The 26603-nt window shown below is 45.0% G+C and overlaps 1 protein-coding gene across 3 annotated transcripts in view; it reads left to right on the top strand.

Annotated features, from left to right (window-relative positions):
- The first annotated feature begins 3016 nt into the window (after positions 1-3016).
- Positions 3017-26603, top strand: part of CCDC3 (coiled-coil domain containing 3) — a 101841-nt gene continuing 78254 nt past the window's right edge. For 2 of the 3 annotated variants that reach the window (XR_013397665.1, XM_077944919.1), the window contains exons 1-2: positions 3017-3634; positions 6292-6466. Coding sequence is in view for 2 of the 3 variants with exons in the window: in XM_077944919.1 (XP_077801045.1) it covers positions 3261-3634; positions 6292-6466 (549 nt within the window). In the remaining variant the exon portion in view is untranslated. 3 annotated transcript variants of the gene reach the window in all.

Here is a 26603-nt window from a genome sequence, read left to right as displayed (position 1 = left end):
TTGCCCACTCTAGTGCTTACTCAATGAGCCCATAAACAGAGTGGCCATAGTGGTAGAAACAGAGGGTATTCATTGCCTCAACAATGTGGACTTCCTCTTACCACGGCTGGCCTGGCTGACACTACTGCTGAGAGCCTAATATGTCAACAATAGAGGCCAGCATGGATCCCCTAATGTGGCACCATTCACCTGGGGAACTAGTCAGCCACCTGGTGGCAGGTTGATTCCATCGGACCTTTTCCATCTTGGGGTGGGGGGTGGGGGTCAGAGATTTGTCCTCACTGAAATAGACACATTCTGGACATGGATATGCCTTCCTTGCAATAATGCTTCTGCCAGTAGCACCATCTATGGACTCACTGGGCACCTTATCCACTATCATGGAATTTCCCATAATGATGTTTCTGATCAATGATTCCCATAGCATTGCTTCTTCCACAGCAGTGAAGTGCAGCAGTGGTCTCAAGGCCATAGAATTAACTGGTTTTACCACATGTCCCATCACCTGGAAGAAACTGGACAAATTCTGAAAGGTGTAACAGCTTAGTGAAGACTTAATTATAGCGTCAGTCGGGAGTCACCACGCTGAAATGATGGAGTCCATCTCAAAGTGTACTTACTGTGTGTGCTTTGAAACAGAACATATGTGGTACTATCCACCCCACAGCCAGGACACACGGGTCTTGGAATCAAGAGATGGAAGTGGCTCATGTCACTATTAAACCCAATAATTCACTCATAGAAGGTTTGTTCCCCTCCTGGCTACCTTGAGCTCAGCTTGTTTGGAAGTCTTGGTCCCCAGAGGGGAACTGCTCACTAGGGTACGCTGCAGTGGCTCGATCAGGAAGAGAAACCCAATCAGCGAGGCACTCTGCCAGACCTTACAGAGGAGAAAAGCATGAGCCATGTGTCTGCTGAATCCACGAGGACGATTTCTTGCAGGTACTCACTTCTGCAAAATACATTCTGGGAAGTACTGGAAGAGTTTTGATTCTGTCAAGTTTATACAAGAAGAGAAAAAACAGCCATGTTTGCTGATTTTTATTTATTTGCTCACCTATGTGGAAAGAAAAGACAGGGCCTTACAGTCTTTTAGAGGCAGACAAATCTTTTCCAGGTCTTCAAGGCACTTGAAGATGCAATTAATAATAAAAACTTTCTTTTTATCTTATCTACATAAGTTACAGTATAGGACTAAAATAGAGCAGGGATTCTGGGTGATACAAAATGAATGTTAGGTCAGTTGCACACTCTTTGAGCCATGGTTGGTGATTCTGCTAAGGTTTTAATCTTGATTTGCTCTGTGTATATTCTGGTTAAAGGGCCGACCTGTGTCTTTAGAGCATTTCCTATATTTGGCCCTATTCTAGTGTTGTGTTAAGTACATGGACTCTGGAGTCCAAATGCTGGGGGCTTAATCCTGGCTTGGTCATCTTGTAGCTTTGTGATCTTTGGTGTCAGTTAACCTCCCTGTGCCTGTTTCCTTATCTGTAAAATGAGGATAATAGTTATATCTAATTCAGAATGTTGTTTGGAGAATTAATTAAAATGACATATGTACAGTCCTTACAACAGTACTTGGCCCATGGTCAACAATGACTAAAGTTTAGCAATTCTTATTATAACTTGGCAATGTGTGCTGTGAGTCTGCCTGCCCGGAATATAAACCATTTGGGATCCCTGCTCTCTTTCTCTAGCAAACCTGCAGAACACCTGCTAAACAGCTCATATAGACTGAATAGTGTCTCCCTCCCACCTCCAAATTCATATGTTGAAGTGCTAACTCCCTAATGTGACTGTATTTGGAAATAGGGTCTTCAGGCAGGTAATTAAATGAGGATGTAAGGGTGGGGTGATAACCCAATAGGACTGGTGACCTTGTTAGAAGAGGAGGAGACCAGGGCTCACTCTTTCTCCATCACACACAGAGAGAAGGCCACGTGAGGACACAGTGAGAAGGTGGCCGTCTGTAAGCCAGGAAGAGAGGCCTCACCAGTAACCAACCCTGGCACTTTAATCTTGGACTTCCTGCCTTCAGAACTCTGAGAAATTAAGGTCTGTTATTTAAGCCACCAGTCTAGAGTATTTTATTATGGCAGCCCTGGGAGACTAATAGCATTATGAAATTGCATAATTTAAATATTCAGGCTGGATGTGGTGGCTGACGCCTGAAATCTCAGCACTTTGGGAGGCTGAGGTGGGAGGACTGATTGAGCCCAGAAGTTTGAGACCAGCCTGAGCAACATAGCCTGTCTCTACTGAAGAAAAAAAAAATCATCTGGGGTGGTGGTGTGCCTGTATTCCCTGCTACTTGGGAGACTGACCTGGGAGGATCCCCTGAGCCCAGGGGAGGTTGAGGCTGCAGTGAGCCCTGATCAAGTCACTACTCCAGCCTGGGTGACAGACGGAGACCTTGTCTCAAGAAAAAACAACAAAACGAAACAAGAAACCTGTTGCATTTAGAGATAAAGATGGAACTGTGGAGTTTTGAGTATCCTCAAAATCACTCACTGATGTGAAAAGGTGTTTGGAATCTACTTCTGAATGTATTTCTCGGGTGTACAGTGTTGAGAAAATGGAAGCAGGGATTATGGAAACCATCTAGTTTTAAGAAAATCAGAGCCAAATGATTGCTTTTTGGAATCTTTTATCAAAGCTTTTCTAAGATCTTCATTAAATAATAAGCAAATCTGAGAGAGCACGAGAACTAAAAAACCTTTTCAGCCCACACTGAATTTCCTAGTTAATCTCTGGGAAGATAAAGTCAGATTTGGTTTCTACGTATTTTCACTCTGAAATGCAGAGAAAATGTAAAAACTTAGTAATCGTGCAAATTAAGAGTCATTCTTTTATGAATGCCTTGCGTTTACAAACAGGCTTTACGCCTGGCAAACTCGGACCCCTTCCATAGTGGGGCGCCAGGAGAGGGCTGGGCCGCTGTCCCCGAGTCAGGGCTAGCTGGATCCAGGCGTCCCCGCCCCAGCCAGCGCCGGGACCCGCCCGAGTTCCCGCCCCTCCCCCGCCCACGCCCCAGCCGCAGGGGGCAGGGCGGGAGGCGGGCGCCCGGCGCGTCCTGTCCCCCGGACCCTTTTAAAGCGTGGCGCGCCAGGGCCGGGCATGCCGAGCCCCGCGGCGGAGACAGCGGTGCGCCCAGCTCCCAGGAGCGGCGCGAGCAGCCGAGCGCCTAGGGCTGCCCTTCCCGGGCCGGCGGGCTCCCCGGGCTCCCCGCCGCCGCCCCGTGCGCCCCGGGAGGGCCCGGCATGCTGCGCCAGCTGCTGCTCGCCGCGCTCTGCCTGGCGGGTCCCCCAGCGCCCGCGCGCGCCTGCCAGCTGCCCTCCGAGTGGAGGCCCCTGAGCGAGGGCTGCCGCGCCGAGCTGGCCGAGACCATTGTGTACGCCAGGGTGCTGGCGCTGCACCCCGAGGCGCCCGGCCTCTACAACCACCTGCCCTGGCAGTACCACGCCGGCCAGGGGGGCCTCTTCTACTCGGCCGAGGTCGAGATGCTGTGCGACCAGGCGTGGGGCAGCATGCTGGAGGTGCCCGCCGGCTCCAGGCTCAACCTCACCGGCCTGGGCTACTTCTCGTGCCACTCCCACACCGTGGTCCAGGACTACTCCTATTTCTTCTTCCTCAGGTGAGCCCGGCGGCGCCGCCACCTCTCTCTCCCTTTGCGCCACCTCCCGAGGTCGCCGTTATCTGGAGCCAGGCCGGTAACTCCCAGGGCAGCCTGTCGGTGCCAAATGAGAATGCCCCTGGGGCGCCTACCCCTTGCCTCCTTGGATCTCTCTTGCTCCGCCTGACGTCTCTACAGACACCCTGGCTACCCCTGGTAAAGGCGGTTTAAAAGATAGGAAAGCTTTCTGTGCCTTGTACACAGAAGAGCATTGCAGGCAAAAGCTCAAAGCGCTCTCCAACAGTCCCTTTGACTCGCGTCTTTAAACTGGCCTCAATGGGAGTAGATTGGGACGGTGAGAAGAACAATCTTTGAAATCAGTCTGTGGCTGGCATTTTGGCTCTGCCTTTCCTAATCGTGATTCTGAGCCCATTTCTTGATACCTTCTCAAGAACTTCCATAGCCTCACCTGTGTAAAATGAGAGGCAGGGCTGGTTGAGCGAAAAACGTAACTCAAGCAAAGCACCTGGTGCAGGTTAGAGGTTGACCAGCTGTCCACTCTCCCCTCTTCCCCACTTGCTCAAATGCCAAGATGTGATAGTGTGGAATGTAGCCCAGGATTGCTTCATTATCTCATGTCAGCTGCCAGGTTATTTGAAATAGCAAAGGTTTATTGGGGGTAGGGGGTTCTGCTGCAGGTAAAATCCTGGGTAGCAATGCTTTGAGGGGTGGAGAGGTCAACCAGGCAGGAGATCCTCTCTGATTCTAGACCACTGGAATCCTCTAAAGTTCCATGAACATTGGCCTGTGGTCAAGATGGAATGCATCTGCCTAAGAACTCAGTCAATTCTCATTGACTACTGAATTCTTCTGAAATTTGAATAGAGAGCACCAGGTAGAACCCTAAATTCTTTGATTGGCTTCAACTGAATTTGGAGAGTGATATAAAACAACTGAGAAAAACATCAAAATGGAATCTAACCTATCTATCAAGATAGAGAATTAATCCACTGTTGTGGTGATCAGTGGTAGTTCCAGTTTTGCCACTCTGGGAAGTAGCACTAAGGATATTTGGAATGAGGCTGATGTGGGTCTGCAGATTCACTTTTAGCTCGCATTTCTCTGAGAAAGAAAACAGTTCTACGAAGTGGTGTTTGTAAGTGCATGGCAACACATGTTTTCCATATTGAAGCCAGAATATCTAAGTTTAAAAAACATGCCTTGCGTTGTGTTGGCTTGAGTGGTTCAGCTAGATTAAGTTTTTTTCTCTATATATATATTTCAGAGAAGTGTAGTTTCTAAATAAAGCTAGTGGGGCTGAGAGAGTGCCCTTCTCGATACAGAGAAACTTAGGGTTTCATGTTTTTAATTAGGAAAAATACTGAGATACCATCTATAAAACTATTCAAAACCAGAACTCTGTTCTCCAAAGAAAAAAGAGCCCAAGTATTTGAACAGGCTTTTTAAAGAAATTTTTATCATGAAATACAGTTTGTCCAGTGGTTCCGTGGTGCTCAGCCAATTCTCATCTTTTTTACTCTACCATGTTTACAAAAGTTAGGAAAGAAATACAAAGTCAGACAGTAGTCTGACATTCTCATTTCACAGGGCTGTCTTGCCTTGGAGTGTGTTAACAACTACATACAAATCATTCCTCCTCTGTTATTCTGGGACCTACTGAGAGGAGACTGGACCTCTGGTCACTGTCAGGGGTGAGGGTGGCAGTGGAGACTTGCTGGTGAGCCATACATGTTGTTTTTTTTAGACTGGAGTGTAACTTTCATCTTTCTTTTTGTGACTTTTTAAAGAATCATTCTAATTGATTTATGCTAGGCCTTTAAATATGTTCACTAATATGTATACTGCATTTACTTTCTACCAAGTGCTTCATTTACTTAGTTTTTGATACAATGCTTATGACATCATCAAACAAGTAGGTGCTATTTTTTTGAGATGGCATCTCACTCTTGTCACCCAGGCTGGAGTGCAATGGTGCAATCTCTGCTCACTGCAACCTCCGCCTCCCAGGTTCAAGTGATTCTCCTGCCTCAGCCTCCTGAGTAACTGGGATTACAACAGTGTGCCACCATGCCCAGCTAATTTTTGTATTTTTAGTAGAGACAGGGTTTCACCATGTTGGCCAGGCTTGTTTCGAACTCCTTACCTCAGGTGATCCACCCACTTTGGCCTCCCAAAGTGCTGGGGTTACAGGCGTGAGCCACCGCACCCAGCCAGTACTATATTCTTTTTACAGATTAGAATACTGAGGCTTAGAGGAGTTAAGACATTTGTTTCATGTCGTATAGAAGATGAATAGCAAAGACAGAACATAGGTCATTACAGCTGGCCTTTTTTTCACCAGGAAATAAGGAACCCTCTTTGAGAAGGAAGACCCCTTGGGGGACTTGGAAGACAACACAAATAGACAAACAGGCACCACACAAATACTTTTCTCCATACTTTGCTCAAAGTCGTCTTTTTGAAAACCTTAAGGATAGACTGATGTAGTGTGAGACAAAGAAATAATTAGAAGTAGTAACTCCTCTAATGAGAGCCACGCCAGACATTGATGTGAAACTGGCAAGCCCATTGCAGTTGTCTGTGACTCTTGATTAAAGTTGGTACACCCTTGACTGTCGAGTCTACATGTCTGCCTTTTTTTCCCTCTTCTCCATTAGGATGGATGAAAATTATAACCTCTTGCCTCACGGAGTCAATTTCCAAGATGCCATCTTCCCGGACACTCAAGAGAACAGAAGGATGTTTTCTAGCCTTTTCCAGTTTTCAAACTGTTCCCAAGGGCAGCAGCTGGCGACTTTCTCCAGTGACTGGGAAATCCAGGAAGACAATAGGGTAAGAATCGGCTAAATCCTGTGCCACAGCAAAACAATAGCGTAGCTACACCTTGTGTGAATTTTGTGACCAAAGGAGTCAAGAATACTCTTCCAAAAGCCCAGACCAGAGAGCATTATTGTATACCCTCTCTCTCTCCTACTATCCCTTCTTGCCTCCCAGCTGTTAAAAAAGACCGTTCCTAAACTTTGGATCCCTGAAGCTTTACTGTTGGATAAGGAGTTCTTCCCAAAGTATGAGAACAGGATGAGATGAAGATTGGCATGCTGAGCCTTAGTTTCCTCTTCTACAGACCGGGGACAATAGTAGCGTCTATATCAGGCTTGTCCAACCTGCAGCCCAGGACAGTTTGAATGTGACCCAACACAAATGTGTAAACTTTCTTAGAACATTACGAGATTTTTTTGCAATTTTTTTTTTTTTTTTTGCTTATCAGCTATCGTTAGTGTTAGTATATTTTGTGTGTGACTCAAGACAATTCTTCCAATGGGGCCCGGGGAAGCCAAAAGATTGGACACCCCGATCTATGTCAGAGGGCTAATGCAATATGATTTAAATGTGTAAAAACTATAATTATGTAAATCCGTTAGCATAATGCTCGAAAGAGTAAGTGCTCAGTGCCTGTGAGCTGTTACGACTGTTCCTGACTGTGTGATTGTTATCGACAGCGTAGGGCTCTAAGGAATTGTCTCAGAGGAAAGGAAAAGTGCTGAGGGAAATGAAATGAAATTGCTATCACAGCTACCACTCCTGTGATTCTTAACCGCAGTTGGTAAGACATAGAGGTGCAGGATGGCCAAGGTGGTTGCAAAATGTAAGGGTCGGCATCTTAAGGGTTGGGATCATTTTGGGAATGAAAATATAAGAGAGTCTTCTGCTCTGGGCCAAATGCCAGAGTTGGAGGAAAATTTTGATGATCATCACTCTTCCAAAGCAATGGCATTGCCACAACCAAGTTGGGGTGATAGTGGGGGGCAGGCCAGTCTAGGCCTCTGGGGCAGTGACCCATCTCTTCCAGCCCCCCTGATGGAAGACATTTTTAGGGTAATGTGACATACTGCTGGAGAGAGTTCTGATGTGGGTATCACATGGAATAAGGACATTTTTTGGTTTTTTTTTTTGCATTAATGAACCCGTTTGCACATGTTAAGAAACTCCCTTCTTTCTACCCATCAAGAAAAGTTTGAGGGAAGTGTCTTTCTCTTGTCTGATGGGATGGCTTAGGGTAGCTGCCTTGCTCTTCCCAATCCCTAGTGTCCTTTTTATTTTGTTTTCCTTCCAACTTTTATTTTAGGTTCAGGGGCTATGTGTGTAGGTGTGTGATGTGGGTAAATCACGTGCCGCTGGGATTTGGGATGCCAATCGTTTCATCACTCAGGTAGTGAGCACAGTACCTGAGAGGTAGTTTTCCATCCTCACCCTCCTGCCACCCTCCACCCTCAAGTAGGCCCCGGTGTCTATTGTTGCCTTCTTTGTGTCCATGTGTACTCAATGTTTAGCTCCCATTATAAGTGAGAACATGCAGTATTTGGGTTTCTGTTCCTGCATTAATTTGCTTAGGATAATGGCCTCCAGTTGCATCCATGTCTACAAAGGACAGGATTCAAAGGGAGCTTTGCCCAGGGCTCCCTGGACCCTGGAGGCCTTCTTCATGCTCTTGCACAGAAGCTGTTCCTGTAAAGGGAAGGTACGTCCAACTACGGGAAATGATTTATTCTTCTTTGACATATGGCTGTAATCCCAGCAGTTTGGGAGGCTGAAGTGGGGGGATCACCTGAGGTTAGGAGTTCGAGACCAGCCTGGCCAACATGGCAAAACCCCGTCTCTACTAAAAATACAAAAATTAGCCGAGTAAGGTGGTGCGTGCCTCTAATCCCAGCTACTCGTTAGGAGTTCGAGACCAGCCTGGCCAACATGGCAAAACCCCGTCTCTACTCAAAGTACAAAAATTAGCCGGGTAAGGTGGTGCGTGCCTCTAATCCCAGCTACTCAGGAGGCTGAGGCAGAAAAATCGCTTGAACCCGGGATGCAGAGGTTGCAGTGAGCTAAGATCACACCATTGCACTCCAGCCTGGGCGACAGAGCGAGACTCCGTCTCAAGCAAACAAACAAACATTCCTCAGCTCTACACTACTGACAGTAGTCTAGACTTTTCTAACCCCTTCCTGATAGTTTGCCAGAACTTTCTCAACATTTGTCAAGTATTTTGCCCCCAGTGTGGCTCCAAGCACCTGTTTTTATTCTTCCTTTTCCCCTTCTTAATCTTTACTGTTGTCTACTCCATGTTGAGTTGGACACAGCAAGTCTAAGCCTGAGTATCCCAAGCCTGAGTCATACTTAATTTTTTCCAAGTGAAACCTTTTTAGGCTTGTCCCTTTTGTTCTCCATCTTGTGGGAGCTTTGCTTATATGACTATGTGATAGATTTATGTCCAGAGATGTTATTCTGAAAATACTCGAATAGGTTAGCCCTTAAAATCTTAAGCCACATAACTTTTTAGCACTATGGTCACATCATCTAGCTACTAACATTTTTCTGGAATCAGATTTTTCCATCATTTGGGAAAAACAAAGAACAATAGGACCGTGGAGAATTGTTTCAGTGTGAAGGCAGATCCATTTCTGTTGATCAGATGTAGATCTTGGGGGAGAATTCCTTTCCCCTTTCCCTTGAATCACCCTGGCCTCTTAGATAACAAAGTGTGGGAGCGTTCCAGGCTTGGAGGAAAAGTGGAAACTTGAGGCGAGGAAGAGAATTATTTCACTTTGCTGAGCTGCTGTGGAGCAGAATTTAGCTCAACCTGGGGGACCCTGCACGTTTCCAGACCTTTGCTTATGCCATTTTTATTCCCTATCCACTTTGAAAGGGATCACATCAAAGCTACATAAAATTAGCCCATTATGGGCTGATTGCAGTGGCTCACGCCTGTGATCCCAGCACATTGGGAGGCTGAGGCGGGCCCATTACCTGAGGTCAGGAGTTCGAGACCAGCCTGGCCAACATGGTGAAACTCTGTCTCTACTAAAAATACAAAAATTAGCTGAGGATGGTGGTACGTGCCTGTAATCCCAGCTACTTGGGATGTTGAGGCAGGAGAATCGTTTGATCTTGGGAGGCAGAAGTTGCAGTGAGCCAAGATCGTGCCAGTGCACTCCAGTCTGGGCAGCAGACCAAGACTCTGTCTCAAAACAAAGCAAAACAAGAAAAATTAGCCCATTAGTTTAAAATTTGAAATTAAAATTAAATTGACTTTTTAAAGTTTTGTGATGCTCCCTAAAATATTTTTACATACCCTAGAGTAATTAAAATAGTTGTGAGTTATTGACTACTACTTGCGCCGCCTTCTTTTTTTTTTTTTTTTTCTTTTGAGATGGAGTCTCACTCTGTAGCCCAGGCTGGAGTGCAGTGGCGTGATCTTGGCTCACAGCAACCCCCACCTCCCGGGTTCAAGCAATTCTCCTGCCTCAGCCTCCCAAGTAGCTGGGATTACAGGCACCCACCACCATGCCCAGCTAATTTTTATATTTTTTGTAGAGATGGGGTTTCACCGTGTTGGCCAGGCTGGTCTCGATCTCCCAGCCTCAAGTGATCCTCCTGCCTTGGCCTCCTAAAGTTCTGGGATTACAGGCGTGAGCCACCACACCCCGCCTCTAGATGCTGTTGCTGCTGCTGTTCTTTAAGCTTCCATTCAGCTTGGACAGTGGATCCAGACTGTAGTTATGAAGGGCACGTTTCATTCTCTTCGCTGATAGTTCTCGCTTTCTCTCTGTTGGAGGATCTGGGACTCTAGAGTCGATTTGGAGGGTAGGAGATGGAAGAGGAGGAAAAGCTAATGGAGGGAAACTTTTGCAAAGCATATGCAGAGCAACATTCAACTCAGTCTTTGGGAGCAAAGTCCTCCCACACTCTGCTTCCTTTCCAGCACCTCTCCATCTTCAAATATCCCACCCACGCATTAGTAAATAGCAACAGGATCTTTCTTTCAAAAGCTGCCAAGATGTCAGCAGTGTTAGTACGTGTTCACCGCCTCTGGTTCAGTGTCATGGTGTTAATAGGACTTGGGGGGATATCTTTGGCACGTTGGAACATCCGCCAGATTTACTGGCAGAGCTCTCTCCACACCAGCCAAGGACATTTTTCCTTCCTCATTTCTCTCTTGCTGGACAAGTGCAACAGTCAGAACAGAATTTGGATACTTTTCCCTCTCTGCTGGTACTGTCCCCTAGGACCAAGACCCAGACTGACCCATACTTATATCAGTCTGTCACAAAATGTCATGGGATTGAAAGAAAATCTGCGGAGGTCTTGCTATCATTTTCTTCTTTCTTCTTTTGGCATTGGGAAGGACGATAGGGGTGTTACCCTTCTCTAAGCTGCCTTGGAAGGACTGTCAACTTGTAATCAGAAGATCTCAATCGGCTCTGCCATTTCTGGAGGAATGACCATGGGCAGATCCCCTAACTTCCCACAACTTCAGTTTTCCCTTCTATAGAATAGAGCCTGGAACAGATAAACTGTCTCAGGGTGTTCTAAGGACCTAATTAGAACATACTTTTGAAAACACTTTTCTAGAGTGATGCAAGCGCTCATTACTGGAAGCTGATTATTCTCAAGCATTGTTTTAAAAACCACATTAAAAAAAAAGTTTGAAGAGCTGCCTGCTGCTATCCAGGGGGTCCTGAAACATCCCATGGAGGAGTGCCAACATCAGTAGTGACGGGTTTGTGCTGGAGATGGGAACAGATGGAAGGGAAGCTATCTTGCGTACTTTTTTCATTCAACAGAATTGATTGGGTTCTGTGCAAGGATGACGTTTAAAAATATAGTGTATTGAATTGTTAACAGATAACACACTCATGTGGGTTCTCTACTATCTCTGACACCCATCCACACAGTCCCCACACACCCTCCAAATAAGTAGCCATTGTTATTAGTTTCTTGTATAAACAGTCAGTGGTGTTTTAAAAATTATTATTTCAATCAGTTCTAGGGAACAGGTGGTGTTTGGTTGCATGAATACATTCTTTAGTGGTAATTTCTGAGATTTTGGTGCACCTATCACCTGAGCAGTGTACACTGTACCCAGTGTGTAGTCTTTTATCCCTCACCCTCTCCTACCCTTTCCACTGAGTCTCCAGGGTCCTTTCTTATTCTTATGCCTTTGCATCTCCATAGCTTAGATCCCATTTATGAGTGAGGATATAAAATGTTTGGTTTTCCATTCCTGAGTTACTTCACTTACAATAATGGTCTCCAATTCCATCCAGATCTCCACAAATGCCATTATTTCATTCCTTTTTATGGCTGAGTAGTATTGCATGACATATATAAACTACATTTTCTTTATCTCAATGGAGTTGTTTGTTTGTTTTGTTTTGTTTTGTTTTGTTTTTTTCTTTTGAGACAGAGTCTTGGTCTGCTGCCCAGGCTGCAGAGCAGTGGCACAGTCTCAGCTCACTGTAACCTCCGCCTCCCTGGTTCAAGCGATTCTCGTACCTCAGCCCCCTGAGTAGCTGGGACTACAGGCACCCGCCACTACGGCCAGCTGATTTTTGTATTTTTAGTAGAGATGGTGTTTCATGTGTTGGCCAGGCTGGTCTCAAACTCCTGACCTCAAGTCATCTACCCACCCCAGCCTCCCAAATTGCTGGGATTATAGGTGTGAGCCACGGCACCCGGTCCTCAATGGAGGTTTTTTTTGTTTGTTTGTTTTTAAATCCAAATATGTGTTATTACCATCGTCTTTGACACAAATGGCAGCACACTGTGTACATTTCACTACACCTTGCTTAATTCATGAGTAGATCTGGGAGATCTTTCCATATGCATGGCCTGAGGGCTAGACCGGGTGAGAAAAAAAGATAAGAAAGAGACAGAAACGAAGGACTTTGTCCGTAATAAGGGATTTCTCCTGGAGTTTTTGCTACACAGCTCCATGATTCAGCCCCCTTTGGGTCAGATCCCCCATGCTTCTAATTGTTTAGTGTTCAGAGTTCAGGCGGGTAGGGTTTTGGGTTTTTTTAAACTATATGCAGAGATTTCAGTTAAAATCAGTGGGAATCAGAGTATGGTTGGCTTGCTTCATCTTGACTGGTGCTGGCGTTGACATTTCTATCTTACTGTCTCCATTAAGAATGTGTGTTCAAAGCCAGGACTGGTGGTTCAAGCCCGTAATCCCAGCAGTTTTGGAGGCTGAGGCGGGCAGATCACTTGAGGTCAGGAGTTTGAGACCAGGCTGGCCAACATGGTGATACAACATGGTGAAACCCCGTCTCTACTAAACATACAAAAATTAGCCAGGCATGGTGGCATGTGCTTGTAATCCCAGCTACTTGGGAGGCTGAGGCAGGAGGATCACTTGAACCTGGGAGGCAGAGGTTGCAGTCATTTGAGATCGTGCCACTGCACTCCAGTCTGGGCAACAGAGCAAGACTCCCTCTCAAAGAAAAAAAAAACCAAAAGAAAACAAAACAAACATATGTTCAAGCTTTGATGGAATATATAGCACAGAGGCAAAGAAATGAACAGTATTTATTTTTTGATGATCAAAAGCAAACAGGAATGGGACAGGATCTGTAGTTTCTAAAGTGAGATTTGAACCCCAAATAGACTGAAAAAAGAATCAGAACTCATTTCATTCACATTTTTCAGAAAGGGCTCTAAAACAATTTAAAGGTATCCCCACAAGTGTGCTGAGATCCTCAAGTTTAACAGATCATTTGGTCAAAAACAAAGATACTCATTCCTTAGAGATGGAGGGAGGTAGCTTATGGTCAACAAGTATTTGAGCACCTGTTAAGTAGATCTCTGTTTCTTGATTCTTCTTTGATACTGCACCCAAACTCAAAAGTGGTGGTATCTTAAAAATTTGTTATAATGTAGAATCTGAAACCTCATCAATGAACTTTCTGTATTCCTACCTGAAAATACATTGGCCTATCTTGTACTTTGAATGGATTTCTTACTCATGCGTGATTTCATAACATGATGCCCTGACCGTTTGGAAAATAGTAGTTTTACCGCATTATGCAGACCTTCCAAATGCGGTGAGATTTAATTATACGATATAAAAATCATATTTGTTAATATCACTATTGATCTGATGGGGGAAAGACTAAGTATTGGCAAACTGTCAACTCATAGTGGCAACTTTCCTAAAATTCTAATTTTTGCTTGAGAGCTCACACTCAGTCACTGGCAACCAATACTGTCCGTTGTTTTCTTTCAAGTGGCAAGCTTACGTTATTCACCTTCAAGAAATTGTCTACCAAATACCCAAATCTGAATAAATACGGTTGGCGCTTTATTTCGTTGTTTCAAGTAAAACTAGTGTTTCATGAAGAAAGCCACTAGTTCAGCTCAGAACTCGAAACAACCATCGTACTTTGCTATGCGGAGGGCCTTTATGTGTATACTTCATTTCTTCACACTTGGGTGTATTAACAATGTGTATGCAAGGGTCAGGATTTAATAATTTTTACTGCTTCAGTGAAGACATTGTTAAACTGGAATTTTTTTTTTTTTTTCTGCTTGCACCTGGCACTGAAGAATACAATGACTACTAGAATGATCTGGTCCCACTGTCTTGATTTGCGCTATGAGGCCGGCAGTTTAACTTACCTTGCTGTTGCACCAGCAGTGCAAATAACCAACAGTGAAAAAGACAAATAACATCTTGGTAGTATTCTGAAAATAGTTTTAATCTGATGGACTGCCTAAAAGGGTGCTGGGGCCAGGTGCAGTGGCTCATGCCTGTAATCCCAACAGTTAGAGAGACTGAGGTGGGCCGATCGCTTGAGGTCAGGAGTTTGAGACCAGCCCGGCCAACATGGTGAAACCCTGTCTCTACCTAAAATACAAAAATTAGCCAGGTGTGATGGCACGTTCCTATAATCCCAGCTACTCAAGAGGCTGAGGCATGAGAGTCGCTTGAACCCGGGAGTCGGAGGTTGCAGTGATCTGAGATCGTGCCATTGCACTCCAGCCTGGGTAACAGAGTGAGACTTTGTCTAAATAAATAAGTAAGTAAAATGAATGAATGAATGAGTGGGTCCTGGGGCCCCTTAGGATTCTGCAGACTTTGGGAACTGCTGCTCTGGACTAAGTCAGTGATGGACAATGGTAGAAGAGAGGTATTGACTAAGCTGAGGGCTTAAGGAATGGGGGATTTAATGGTCTGAGTGCAGGGAGGTATGTGACCTCAGTAGTATGCAGCCCAGAGTTTCGGGAGACCTTGAGTGAACATTGAGCTTGGAATGATTTCAGGAGTTTGGCTTCTAGCCCTGCTGAATAATGGACAGCTGCATGGGCAGGGTTCGGCCAGATTGTAGGTGACTGTGAAAACCTTTGTAAAGATTCCAGGGCTGAGACTGAGGAGACCCTGGATTGAGTGGGCTCGATCTGGACTTCGGAGGGTGACTAAGCATATACTGTTTTCAGAAAGCTTTTGAGCTATTTAGAATCATGCTATTCCCTGCTTTCTAGGTGAAGGCTGTTAATGTACTCTGATTGTCATTACTCGGCCACTTGATTGGCCAAATAGAGCCAAAGCTGTGAAGTAGGTAGGATAGTGGTCTTTTTAATTTATTCATTTGTATCTTCATTCTACATATATTTACTAAACACCTATGGTGTGTCACTGGGAATACAAAAGGGAACAGGGGAGAAAAGAGCTCCAGGCCCTCCTTGAACCTACATGGTAGTGGGATGAGGGAGAGACAGTCACTACGTCAGTGAATGTATCAGTCCATAGGAAAAATATCAGATAATGATAGGTGTTTGACCAATAATTAAAAGAGGGTAGGCCGGGCGTGGTGGCTCACGCCTGTAATCCTGGCACTTTGGGAGGCTGAGGTGGGCAGCTCTCTTGAGGTCAGGAGTTCAAGTCCAGCCTGCCCAACATGGTGAAACTCTGTCTCTACCAAAAATACAAAAATTAGCCAGGAGTAGTGGCACATACCTATAATCCCAGCTACTCAGGAGGCGGAGGCAGGAGAACTGCTTAAACCTGGGAGGCAGGCAGAGATTGCAGTGAGCTGAGATTGCACCACTGCACTCTAGCCTGGGTGACAAGAGTGAGACTCTGTCTCAAAAAAAAAAAAAAAAAAAGGTAGTATGATAGGAACTGGAAGCCACTTTAGGTTGAAGAGATGACTTTTAAACTGAAATCTGAAGGACACAGAATCAGCCATACAAAGATGAGGCAGAAAAGCATGGCAGGCAGACCAAGAAGCCATTGCAACTGGGCCCAAGGTGGAAACAGTTTGGCCTTCTTGAGGGGTGGAAAAATAGGAATGAGCATTGGTGGTGGGGAGAGAATGGGACAAGCTGGGTTTGGAGAGGTGAGTGTGGGCTGGATCATGTGGACATTTCTAAGCAAGTGGGGGAAGATTAGATCTTTGTGCTTTGGGGAGCCATTGAACGGAGTAGTGAGATCTGATGAGCCTTTCAGAAAAGGAACACTCTGACAGCTGAGTGAACCACAGATTGCTGAGGGGCAAAAGCGGAAGCAGGCAGACCAATTGGGAAATGACTGGAACTGTCTAGGCAAGACCAGAGGCTTGGACTAGTGGGTAGCAGTGGCTCTGGGAAGAAATGGCTGGATCTGGGATACGTCTGGAAGGGGTGCTCTCCTGTGTTCTTCCAATTTGTCTTTGATCACAGACCACTGCTGTCCCTACTTTTTAAGACATTTGCTCTGTGTCATCTTCGTCCAGCACTTCGACCACCCCCAGGGTATTGGCCAATGTCATGCTTTGTGCTGCAAAATATTACACTTCCTTTGGGAATATTTGTACCTGAATTAATTAATAACATACCTAGCTGAAAATAGTTTTAAGGTAGAAATTTGCATCTCGATAGATGCAAGAATAGACAGGTCCTTGATAGGTTTTAAAATAGAGTTCTGGGTTCTAACTGGGTGTCACTTGACTATTCTGAACTTAGTTTATCTGTAAAATTGGTCATAATATACCTACTATGGTTTATCCATAGCACTGTAATAATAAAAAGGTAACATACTAATAAGGACAGAGTACTGGTTATGTGTGAGGTGTTATGTTACAGCTCTCATATCCCCGTATATCCCATAAGATCTCGAGGCAGACAGGCGTTTATTCCATCCACAAGGAAAATCCTTCCTACATGCTTAGCACTGTGTCATGGGTTATGGAGAATGTTGTGGAAGAATTAGACCTGGTCTCTGAAGTCAAGTGACAAGAGACAATTAACCCACATGAAAGATGGGTACTCCTGCTGGGCCACAGGAAATTCGAGGAGTTGGTGGAGGCGAGAGGCGATGAATTTAGACAGGGGAGGGATGTGTTCAGGCGCTGAGGTGAGCCAGCACACAGCAGAGGACAGAGCTGCATACCAGGGAATGGAGGGCAGATGAGGGTGCACAGGTCAGTGGACCCACACTGGGAGCTCCTGCCTTGTTTTTGAGTGTAGGCAGCTCACACTGGAAGGAGACTGCCCTCCAGCAAGGAGGGGTCAGGATTTGTGACTATACTGTGTACGGTTTTTTTCTTTCTCTTTTTTTTTTTTTTTGCCATCAAATGAAAGTTTTATTGAAACACAGTTATCACTCTTAAACAGGGACAGATGCTATATTATTGTTATATTTTTAGTTTCCTGTGGTACAGGGATTACTTTTTTAAAAAATTCTTTTTATTTTGTAATAATCTTAAATTCACAGGCAGTTGCAAAGAAATGTACAGACAGGTCCCAGGCACCCCTCACCCCTTGTCCCCTGCTGTTAATATGTTGTTTAACTGTAGTGCAGTATCAAAACCAGACAATGACATTGATGAAATCTGCAGAGTTTATTCAGATGTTAGTATTAAATCGCTACACAGACACTCATTTGTGTACATGTGTAAAACTCTGTGCAAGTTTATTACGTGTGTCTTACTGTAAAATGTACAAAAGTACTTTTAATGGCAAAAACCGCAATTACTTTTTGCACCAACCTAATAGTTACACAGGCAGTCATTTATGTATACATGTAAAACTCAATGCAATTTTATCACATGTATCTTCCTGTAATCCCTACCACAATTAAAATACAGAACTGTCCCATCACCAAGTGGCTTCTTCCTGCTACCCCTTTTAAGCCACCCTTCCCCTCACCCATCCCTAAACTCTGGCAACCCTTTATCTTTTCTCCATATCTATAATTTTATTTCGGGTGTTATGTACACACAGTCATACTATATGTGCCTTTGGAGATTGTCTTTTTTCATTCAACATAATTTCCTTGAGGTTAATCCAAGTTACTGGATTCCCTTTCATTGCTGAGTCATATTCCATGGTGTAGATGCACCGCTGATTGCTTTACAAGTCACTCACTGAAAGACATTATGGTGACTTCCAGTTTTTAGCTATTATGAATAAAGTTGCGGTGAACATTCACGTACAGATTGTTGTGTGGGCATGAGTTTTCACTTCTTTGTGATAAATGCCCAAGAGTCCCATTGCTGGGTTGCATGGTAAGTCCATTTTTAGTTTTCAAAGAAACTCCAAAATTTATTTCCCAAAGGTCCTGTACCATTTACATTTCTACCAGCAGGGGATAAAGGATCCAGTTCCCTGCCTCATTGCCAGCATTCAGTGTAATTACTATTTCTTATTCTAGCTGTTTTGATAGGTGCATCATGCTATCTCATTCTGGTTTTAAGGTTTTGCTTTTTAAAAAATTAAGATATGATTTATATGCCACAAACTCACCTTGGATGAGAGTGGATTTCATATTTGTTCTTTACCATAATTAAAAAAAAAATCTATAGCTCTGAAAATTTTGGAGTAGAGTAAAAAAATCTATAGCTATAAATAGCTTAAACAGTTGAGTCTCTAACTGTACAATTAAGTGGTTTTCAGTATATCCGCATATATGTGTAACCGTCACCACTTTTAATTTCAGAACATTTTATAACCCCTGAAAGAAACCCCAGATCCATTTTACTGATCAATCTCAATTCTTCGCTTCTTCCAAGCCCCAGCAATTGCTAGTCTCTTTTTATCTCTATGGCTTTGCCTACTCTGGACATCTCATATACATAAAATCTTACACTATTGCGTAAGAGTTGTCTGTCTCAGGCTAGTCTCACTTAGCATAATGTTTTCAAGCGTCATTCATACTGTAGTATGAATCAGTACTTTGTTCTTTTTATGGCTGAATAATATTGCATGGTATGGCACTAGCACATTTTGTTTATTCGTTCAGCAGTTGGGCATTTGGTTTGTTTCCACTCTTGCCTGTTATACATAATGCTGCTATGAACAGGTTTTTGCTTTCATTTTTCATGGGTGTATAACTAGGAGTGGAATTGCTGGGTCCGATGGTAACTATGTTTAGCCTTTGCAGGAGCAGCCAGACTGTTTTCCAAAGCAGCTGCACCATTTTACATGCCCACCAGCGGTGTATGAGGGTTGCAATTTCTTCACTAGTAGTTGTTACTGTCTACATTAATGATTTTAGTCATCCCAGTGGGAGTCAAGTGGTATCACATTGTGGTTTTGATTGGCATTTCCCTAACGACTAATGATGATGAGTGTCTTTACGGTGCTTATTGGGCATTTGTATAGTGTCCTCTTGAGAGAAATGTCTATTTAAGTCCTTTGCCCATTTTTTAATGAGGTTATCTTTTTATTGTTGAGTTGTAATAGTTCCCTATTATGGATACTAGACCCTTATTACAGGTATGATTTGTACACATTTTCTCCCATTCTTTGTGCTGTATTTTCACTGTGGGTTTGTGAGTTTTTGTTTGTTTTTGTTTTTGTTTTTTTGTCACCCAGGCTAGAGTGCAGTAGTGCAATCTTGGCTCATTGCAGCCTCCGCCTCCCGGGGTCAAGTGATTCTCCCACCTCAGTCTCCCAGGTAGCTGAGATTGCAGGCATGCACCACCATGCCCAGCTAATTTTTGTGTTTTTAGTAGAGACAAGGTTTCACCGTGTTGACCAGGCTGGTCTCCAACTCCTGACCTCAAGTGATCTGCCCACCTGAGCCTCCCAAAGTGCTGGGATTACAGGCATGAGCCACTGCACCCAGCCTCAGTGTGGTTTTAATTTGCATTTCCCACATGGCTAAAATGATGTCAATCATCTTTTCATCTGCATATTTACCATCTCTCTGGCCTCTTTGGTAAAATGTTCATATCTTTTGCCCAATTTTTTTTTTTTTTTTGCCATTTCTTTTTATTAGAGCTATGACTATAAACATTCCCTTTATAGTATGTTAAACGTTTTCAAAGCCTTTTTTTTGAGACAGGGTTTCACACCCAAAAGCCAGGTGGGAGTGCAGTGGTGCACTCTTGGCTCACTACAACCTCTACCTCTCAGGCTCAAGTGATCCTCCTGCCTCAGCCTCCTAAGTAACTAGGGCTACAGATGCACGTCACCACCCTGCTAACTTTTGTATGTTTAGTAGAGGTGAGGTTTCACCATGTTGCCCAGGCTGTTCTCGAACTTCTAACCTCAAGTGATCTGCTTGCCTCAGCTTCCCAAAAGTTCTAGGATTACAGGCATTAGCCACCACTCCCTGCCGTTTTCAAGCTCTTCTTTGCATCAGTGTTAAGATGGATTAGAGACACAACTTTTAAGCAACTCATAGCTATACATTCTTTTTAATTCTACCCCAAAACTTTTAGAGCGAGATATATATATATATATATATATATATATATATACACACATACACACATACACACACTTATTTATTTATTTTTTGAGACAGCAGTCACCCAGGGTGGAGTGCAGTGGCACAATCTTGGCTCACTGAAACCTCCGCCTTCTGGGTTCAAGCAATTCTTGTGCCTCAGCCTGCTGAGTAGCTTGGATGACAGGCACCCGCCACCATGCCCAGCTAACTTTTGTATTTTTAGTGGAGACAGGTTTCTCGATGTTGGCCAGGCTGGTCTCAAACTCCTGACCTCAAGTGATCCGCCCACCTTGGCCACCCAAAGTGCGGTGATTACAGGCGTGAGCCATTGTGCGCCACCTAGAGGTATAGATTTTTTTTTTTTTTTTGAGATGGAAATCTCGCTCTGTCACCCACGCTGGAGTGCAATGGCGTGATCTTGGCTTACTGCAACCTCTGCCTCCTGGGTTCAAGCGATTCTCCTGCCTCAGCCTCCTGAGTAGCTGGGATTACAGGCTCATGCTGCCACGCCCAGCTAATTTTTGTATTTTTAGTAGAGATGGGATTTCACCATGTTGATCAGGCTGGTCTCGAACTCCTGATCTTGTGATCCGCTCGCCTTGGCCTCCCAAAGTGTTGGGATAACTGGCATGAGCCACTGCACCCGACCGATTTTTTTTTTTAATTATAGTTAAAAACATGTAATATGAAATCTACTCTTAACAAAATCTACAGTATTGTTAACTGTGTATACACTGTGGTATTGAGATTTCTAGAACTTTTTCATCTTGCATGACTGAAACTCTATTCTGTTTCCCTTTCCCCAACTGAGTCCTCACCCCTCCAGCCCCTGGCAAGTACCATTCTGTCTGTTTCTGCGAGTTTCACTGCTTGAGATCCCTTATGTAAGTGGAATCATGCAGTATGTGTCTATGACTGGCTCATTTCACTTAGCTGAATGTCCTCAGGGGTCCTCCATGTTGTAGCGTGTGACCATGGCCGTCGATTTTGATTGGTGGTAGCTCACTTTATTTTTTTTGTGTGTTTTTTTTTTTGTTTTTTTGTTTAGATGGAGTCTCGCTCTGTTGCCAGGCTGGAGTGCAGTGGCACGATCTTGGGTCACTGTAACCTCCACCTCCTGAGTTCTCCTGCCTCAGCCTCCTGTGTAACTGGGACTACAGGCGCGTGCTACACCACGCCCGGCTAATTTTTGTATTTTTAGTAGAGACAGGGTTTCACCATGTTGGCCAAGATGGTCTTGATCTCTTGACCTTGTGATCTGCCTGCCTCGGCCTCCCAAAGTGCTGGGATTACAGGCGTGAGCCACCGTGCCTGGCTGCTCACTTCTCATTTTTAACTCATGGATAATCATGTGGTATCGCCACAACTCATTTCTCCATCATAAGTCATAGGGGATAGAATTTGGCAGTAACTAAAGTCAGAGCTCTGTAAGTAACTGGGACTCTTCCCATGGACTGCTTCATAGATGCCCTCAGTAATAGCACCTGTGCCAACAAGTCAGAAGTCAGCAGAAGAAACTTCTCACCCTGCCTGGTTGAAGAGGCTTCACTGGCCTCATTTCTTCCTGAATTTTATCACTTTTCTTGTATAACTAAGTTTATTCTTCAGTCCCCCAAGCCTTTCCAGAGAGCCTCAGTACATGATACCTCAGGTGGATCTGAAAGGATCCTGGGCTGAGCACCGTGGCTCATGCCTGTAATCTCAGCACTTTTGGAGGCCGAGGCAGGCAGATCACCTGAGGTCAGGAGTTCTGAGACCATCCTGGCCAACGTGGTGAAACCTCGTCTCTACTAAAAACTACAAAATTAGCTGGGTGTGGTGGCAGGTGCCTGTAATTCCACCCTACTCGCGAGGCTGAGGCAGGAGAATCACCTGAACCTGGGAGGCGGCAGTTGCCATGAACCAAGATCCCACCACAGCACTCCAGTCTGGCCAAATGTGAGAATACATTTCCAAAAAAAAAAAAAAAAAAAAAAAAAATCCTGGGCCAGATGCAGTGGCTCACATTTGTAATCCTGGCACTCTGGGAGGCTGAAGCAGGAGGATGGCTTGAGGCCAGGAGTTCAAGACCAGCCTGGGCAACATAGCAAGGCCCTATCTTTTTTTTTTTTTTTAAGTCTGATCTTCCATAAAGGGTCTCCTCTCCCGCAAAGAGAGACTCCTCAAGCCGGCCTTCGTCTGGCCTCATGAGGTAGCTGATGCTAGGGTCGTTGTTATGCAAATGTGCCACAGTACTAGAAGCAAAGCTTGAGAGAAAGCGTTCCGAGAGTCTTGCAGTCCAGGAGATGGAAGATTCTGAGTTCTGTTCCCAAAGTCCCCTGTGGCTGTTTGCTTCGTTGAACCTCTCTCAGTGTCTTGTCCCCATGCGGATGTGGGGTCTGAATATGTAGACTGTCTTTATAGGGTCTATGCACAGAAGAATGACAGGCTCATGGGATCTCTGGCCATAAAGCTGTGGTTATAAGTATGAAATGATCATTTATCTCCGCTCTGTCTTGGAAGCAGAAAGATTGCTACTATCTGAGCTCCCCGGGTGGACATCTTAGCTCATGCAAACTTCTCCGGGGAAGAGGACAGTATCTTTGCTTACCTCCTTTCTTCCCCCACCCCCTCCTCCCTGTCTGCCCTGTGTTTCTGCCTCGTCCCATCCATCACTGACACCCGCAGATTCAGCTTTCCCCTTTCTCAGCTTGCACGGAGGTTTTATAGATCCGTGGGGACATTTCTGGGGACTGATGGCTGCGGTTAGAATAAGCGCAGCCTGTGAATCTTGGGCTGGAGAAGATTTCCTCCTGTCCTCCCCACGCTGTTTTGGCTCTCACTGGACAGACCCTCGGGGACGCTGTCAAGCTTCAGTTCCCCTGGCTGGTTCTCATCTTTCTTTTAGTTAAATCAGCTGTGACACCTGGCAGAGCCATGCTTCCCCCAGGGGTCTAAGCAAACCCAGATGCTTTTGGCAGTTTCCAGGGACTCGGGGCCCCAGAGATCACCCGATGCACTCGAGGCCAGTCTGTTTGCTTTGCAGAGGCACAGGACGAAGAATGTCAGGACTGAAAAGGACCCGGGAGGTTGTCTAGTCCAACCCCTTCGTGTAACATCACAAAAGAGTCAAGGAAAATTAGGACATACCCATAGCTACAACTATTGGCACATAGCCTAGTGATGCTGTTCTGACCTTAAATTCAATAATCATCATTTCAATGATTAAACTATTAAGCTATCAGTAGAAACTAGCATAGGGCTTCAAAAATGCACAGGCCTGTGCACTTTGCCACAGGTTGGTAGTAAAGCAAAACTGTCCTACTGAAGGTCAGCTGAAGTGCAGAAATCAATCCATATCGTTAACCAAAAAGCAACTGAGGCAGGTGTCTCAGTCAATAGCGGGTCACTTAGCCAAAGTATGAGGATGCACCAGGGAAAACACAAGTCACCAGAGCATGTGTGTTTGACCTGTGCTTTTCCAAAGAGGGTTTTGGGGGCCAGGTGTGGTGACTCATGCTTATAATTTTAGCACTTTGGGAGGCCAGGGTAGGAGGATCACTTGAGCCCAGGAGTTCGAGACCAGCATGGGAAACACAGCAAGACCCTGTCTCTACTAAAAATATAAAAATTAGCCAGGCATGGTGGTGTGTGCCTGTGGTTCCAGAAACTTTGTAGGCTGAGGCGGGAGGATCGCTTGAGCCAAGGAGGTCGAGGCTGCAGTGAGCTGTGATCATGCCACTGCACTCCAGCCTGGGCAACAGAGTGATACTTTGTCTCAAAAACAAAAACAAAAACAGAGGGTTTGGGGAACTTCTGTATTTGAAAGGGAAAGAACAAGCAGGAGGGGAAAAAAAGCAAGGGTAGGCAGCGAGCACTTACTGATTAACACTCAGTAAATCTACATCTTTCATGTGAAAAGTCAGTGATGCATTTGTCTGAGTGTAGACGGAAGGATGATTTGCGGTCTTGTCCTTGTCCTATTCCTGAGAAGATAAGTTAGTAATTGACATTGTCAGGGTGAGATTCAACAGAACTCAGTTTTAGGGCTAGTTTATAGAGAAGGATATGTATCCGGAAAGAGTTAGGGACTCACGAGGAATCTCCTTGTGAGCAATTTGTGAGGAGGCCATCTGGGGAGATATGTGACCTTCTGTCATTGTGGGAGCCTGGCTTATGGATGAGGCGATGACACGGGGTTGTGAAATGACAACTCTCATTTGGGAACAAAAGGAAGGCGGTGTTGCGTGACTCAGTTCCCAAGATGACCTTTCCCTTTGGCATAAGGAGTGTGGGGTCCGGAGATTCTATTTACTTTCACAAAACAGCATGTGCATTAAAAAATGAAGGAAGAACATTCTTACGTGGTACCAGATAGTAACTTGTTAGGTCCTTTTAAATTACTTGCCTGCTCTAAGGAAAGGGTCCTCTTTCCATTTCCTTATTCTGAGGCTGGAGAGAAGGGTGGACTCCCTAGTTTTCAGGGAGATGATGGTCATCATGTCTGGAGACTAGGCTGGCTCCCTGGGTGTGGTCCAACTTTCTTTCTGACTGCCGTCCTCTCTGGGTCTCCCTGCAGACCCCTGTTTGGCCTCCTGCCTTTCTGCTTTCTCTGGCCTTCTCTGTCTTTCTCTCTGGGTCCATTCTCCAGGCCCCACAGATTTCTTCTGCTTCCTGAATACTCCCCTGACCATGTCACGTAACCCCAAGGTTCTGCTAGACAGTCAAAGCTGATTCCATCGGATAATTCGAGTTAAAGTGTGAAAGGAGAGTAGTAGCATAATTCATTCTCTCTCCATGAACATTTACATTTGAAAGCTTTCGTCTCTTAACCTGAAAATGTGATTGGAACAGGCACTTCAAGAGTGTGGAAAATATGGCCAGGCGTGGTGGCCCATGCCTGTAGTCCCAGCACTTTGGGAGGCCGAGGGGTGTGGATCACCTGAGGTCAGGAGTTTAAGACCAGCCTGACCAACATGGTGAAACCCCCTCTCTACTAAATGCAAAAAAATTAGCCAGATGTGGTGGCATGTGCCTATAGTCCCAGCTACTTGGGAGGCTGAGGCAGGAGAATCGCTTGAACCCAGGAGGTGGAGGTTGTGGTGAGCCAAGATTGTGCCACTGCACTCCAGCCTGGATGATAGAGTGAGATTCCATCTCAAAAAAAAAAAAAAAAAAAAAAGTGTGGAAAATAGCTTTTCTTTCCCAAGCAATAAATTCCTTATTCGGAGGCTGGAGAGAAGGGTTGACTCCCCAGTTTTCAGGGAGATGGTGGCCATTGTGTCTGGAGACTCGCTTGGCTCCCCGGGTGTGGTCCAACTTTCTTTCTGACTGCCGTCCTCTCTCAGAACGTGGTCCCTTAAACCACATCGTTGACGCCATCTGTGCGCCATCCATGCGCAAGCCCGGACCTGAGTTCTGGTCCTTTCTCCTATTGTTCTGGAGGAAGATTCATTCGACCTATGCGGATCCCAGGGATGTCTTTTATGAGTATCTATCTGAAACCGCTAATGAACATGAATCTTACCTTTTAAATGCAATTCTTTTCACAAACAAGAGGAACTTGATATGCATCTGTTAATGATGAAACATTAACATGGTTGATGAAGTTGGCAATAAATCTTTCCTATGGTTTGAAAACTGCTTATAAAGTCTATTGGAAAGGTCCTGTGAAGCTTGGATTTTGTGTCATAAGAATCAGTAATTGAAACACTCTGTGAGGGTTATTTCTTCAGCCCCTCCCCACTCCATGTTGCAAATATGTTTCTCTCTTGCCTGGGGTTTATGCTTCTGGAGAGATCTGTCCAAGGAAATTGACTTTAGATGCCACAGTTGTTAACTTTGCAATCAGCTACTGTTAATAGCTTTATGGGATCCAGGGGTTTGCTCTCTTCCTTTGAGAAGTTTATGGACAGTGGTGTCCACAGGCACTTAGGGACACCAAGAGAAAATTTAGAGGGCACTGCTTACTATCTTAAAGACACGACACTTTCTTTTCTTTTCGTTCATTTCTTTTCGTTTGTTTCCTTCCTTCTTTTCTTTTCTTCCATTTATTTAGTTTCTTTCTTTCTAACAAGGTCTCGTTCTGTTGCCCAGGCTGGAATGCAGTGGCATGATTTCAGCTCACTTGCAACCTCCGCCTACCAGGTTCAAGTGATTCTCCTGCCCCAGCCTCCCGAGTAGCTGGGGTTACAGGTGCTCGCCACCACGCCCAGCTCATTTTTTCTGTTTTTTTGGTAGAGATGGGGTTTCACCATGTTGGTGAGGTTGGTCTCAAACTCCTGACCTCAAGTGATCTGCCCACCTTGGCCTCCCAAAGTGCTGGGATTACAGGCGTGAGCCCCTGCGCTCGGCCTGACAGACACTTGCGAGCCGGGGACACCATTCTGAGCTTTGGACTGGGGAGCCCACTGCTCCTGTGAATACCATAATCTAGTGCTATTGTTTGGTTTATAAAAAATAGATTTAAATTTACACTGACACACAAAACACCCGGAG

Source organism: Macaca mulatta, chromosome 9 (genome assembly GCF_049350105.2).
Source record: "Macaca mulatta isolate MMU2019108-1 chromosome 9, T2T-MMU8v2.0, whole genome shotgun sequence".
Classification (NCBI taxonomy): Eukaryota; Metazoa; Chordata; class Mammalia; order Primates; family Cercopithecidae; genus Macaca; species Macaca mulatta.
This window is presented reverse-complemented; position numbering and strand designations above follow the sequence as displayed.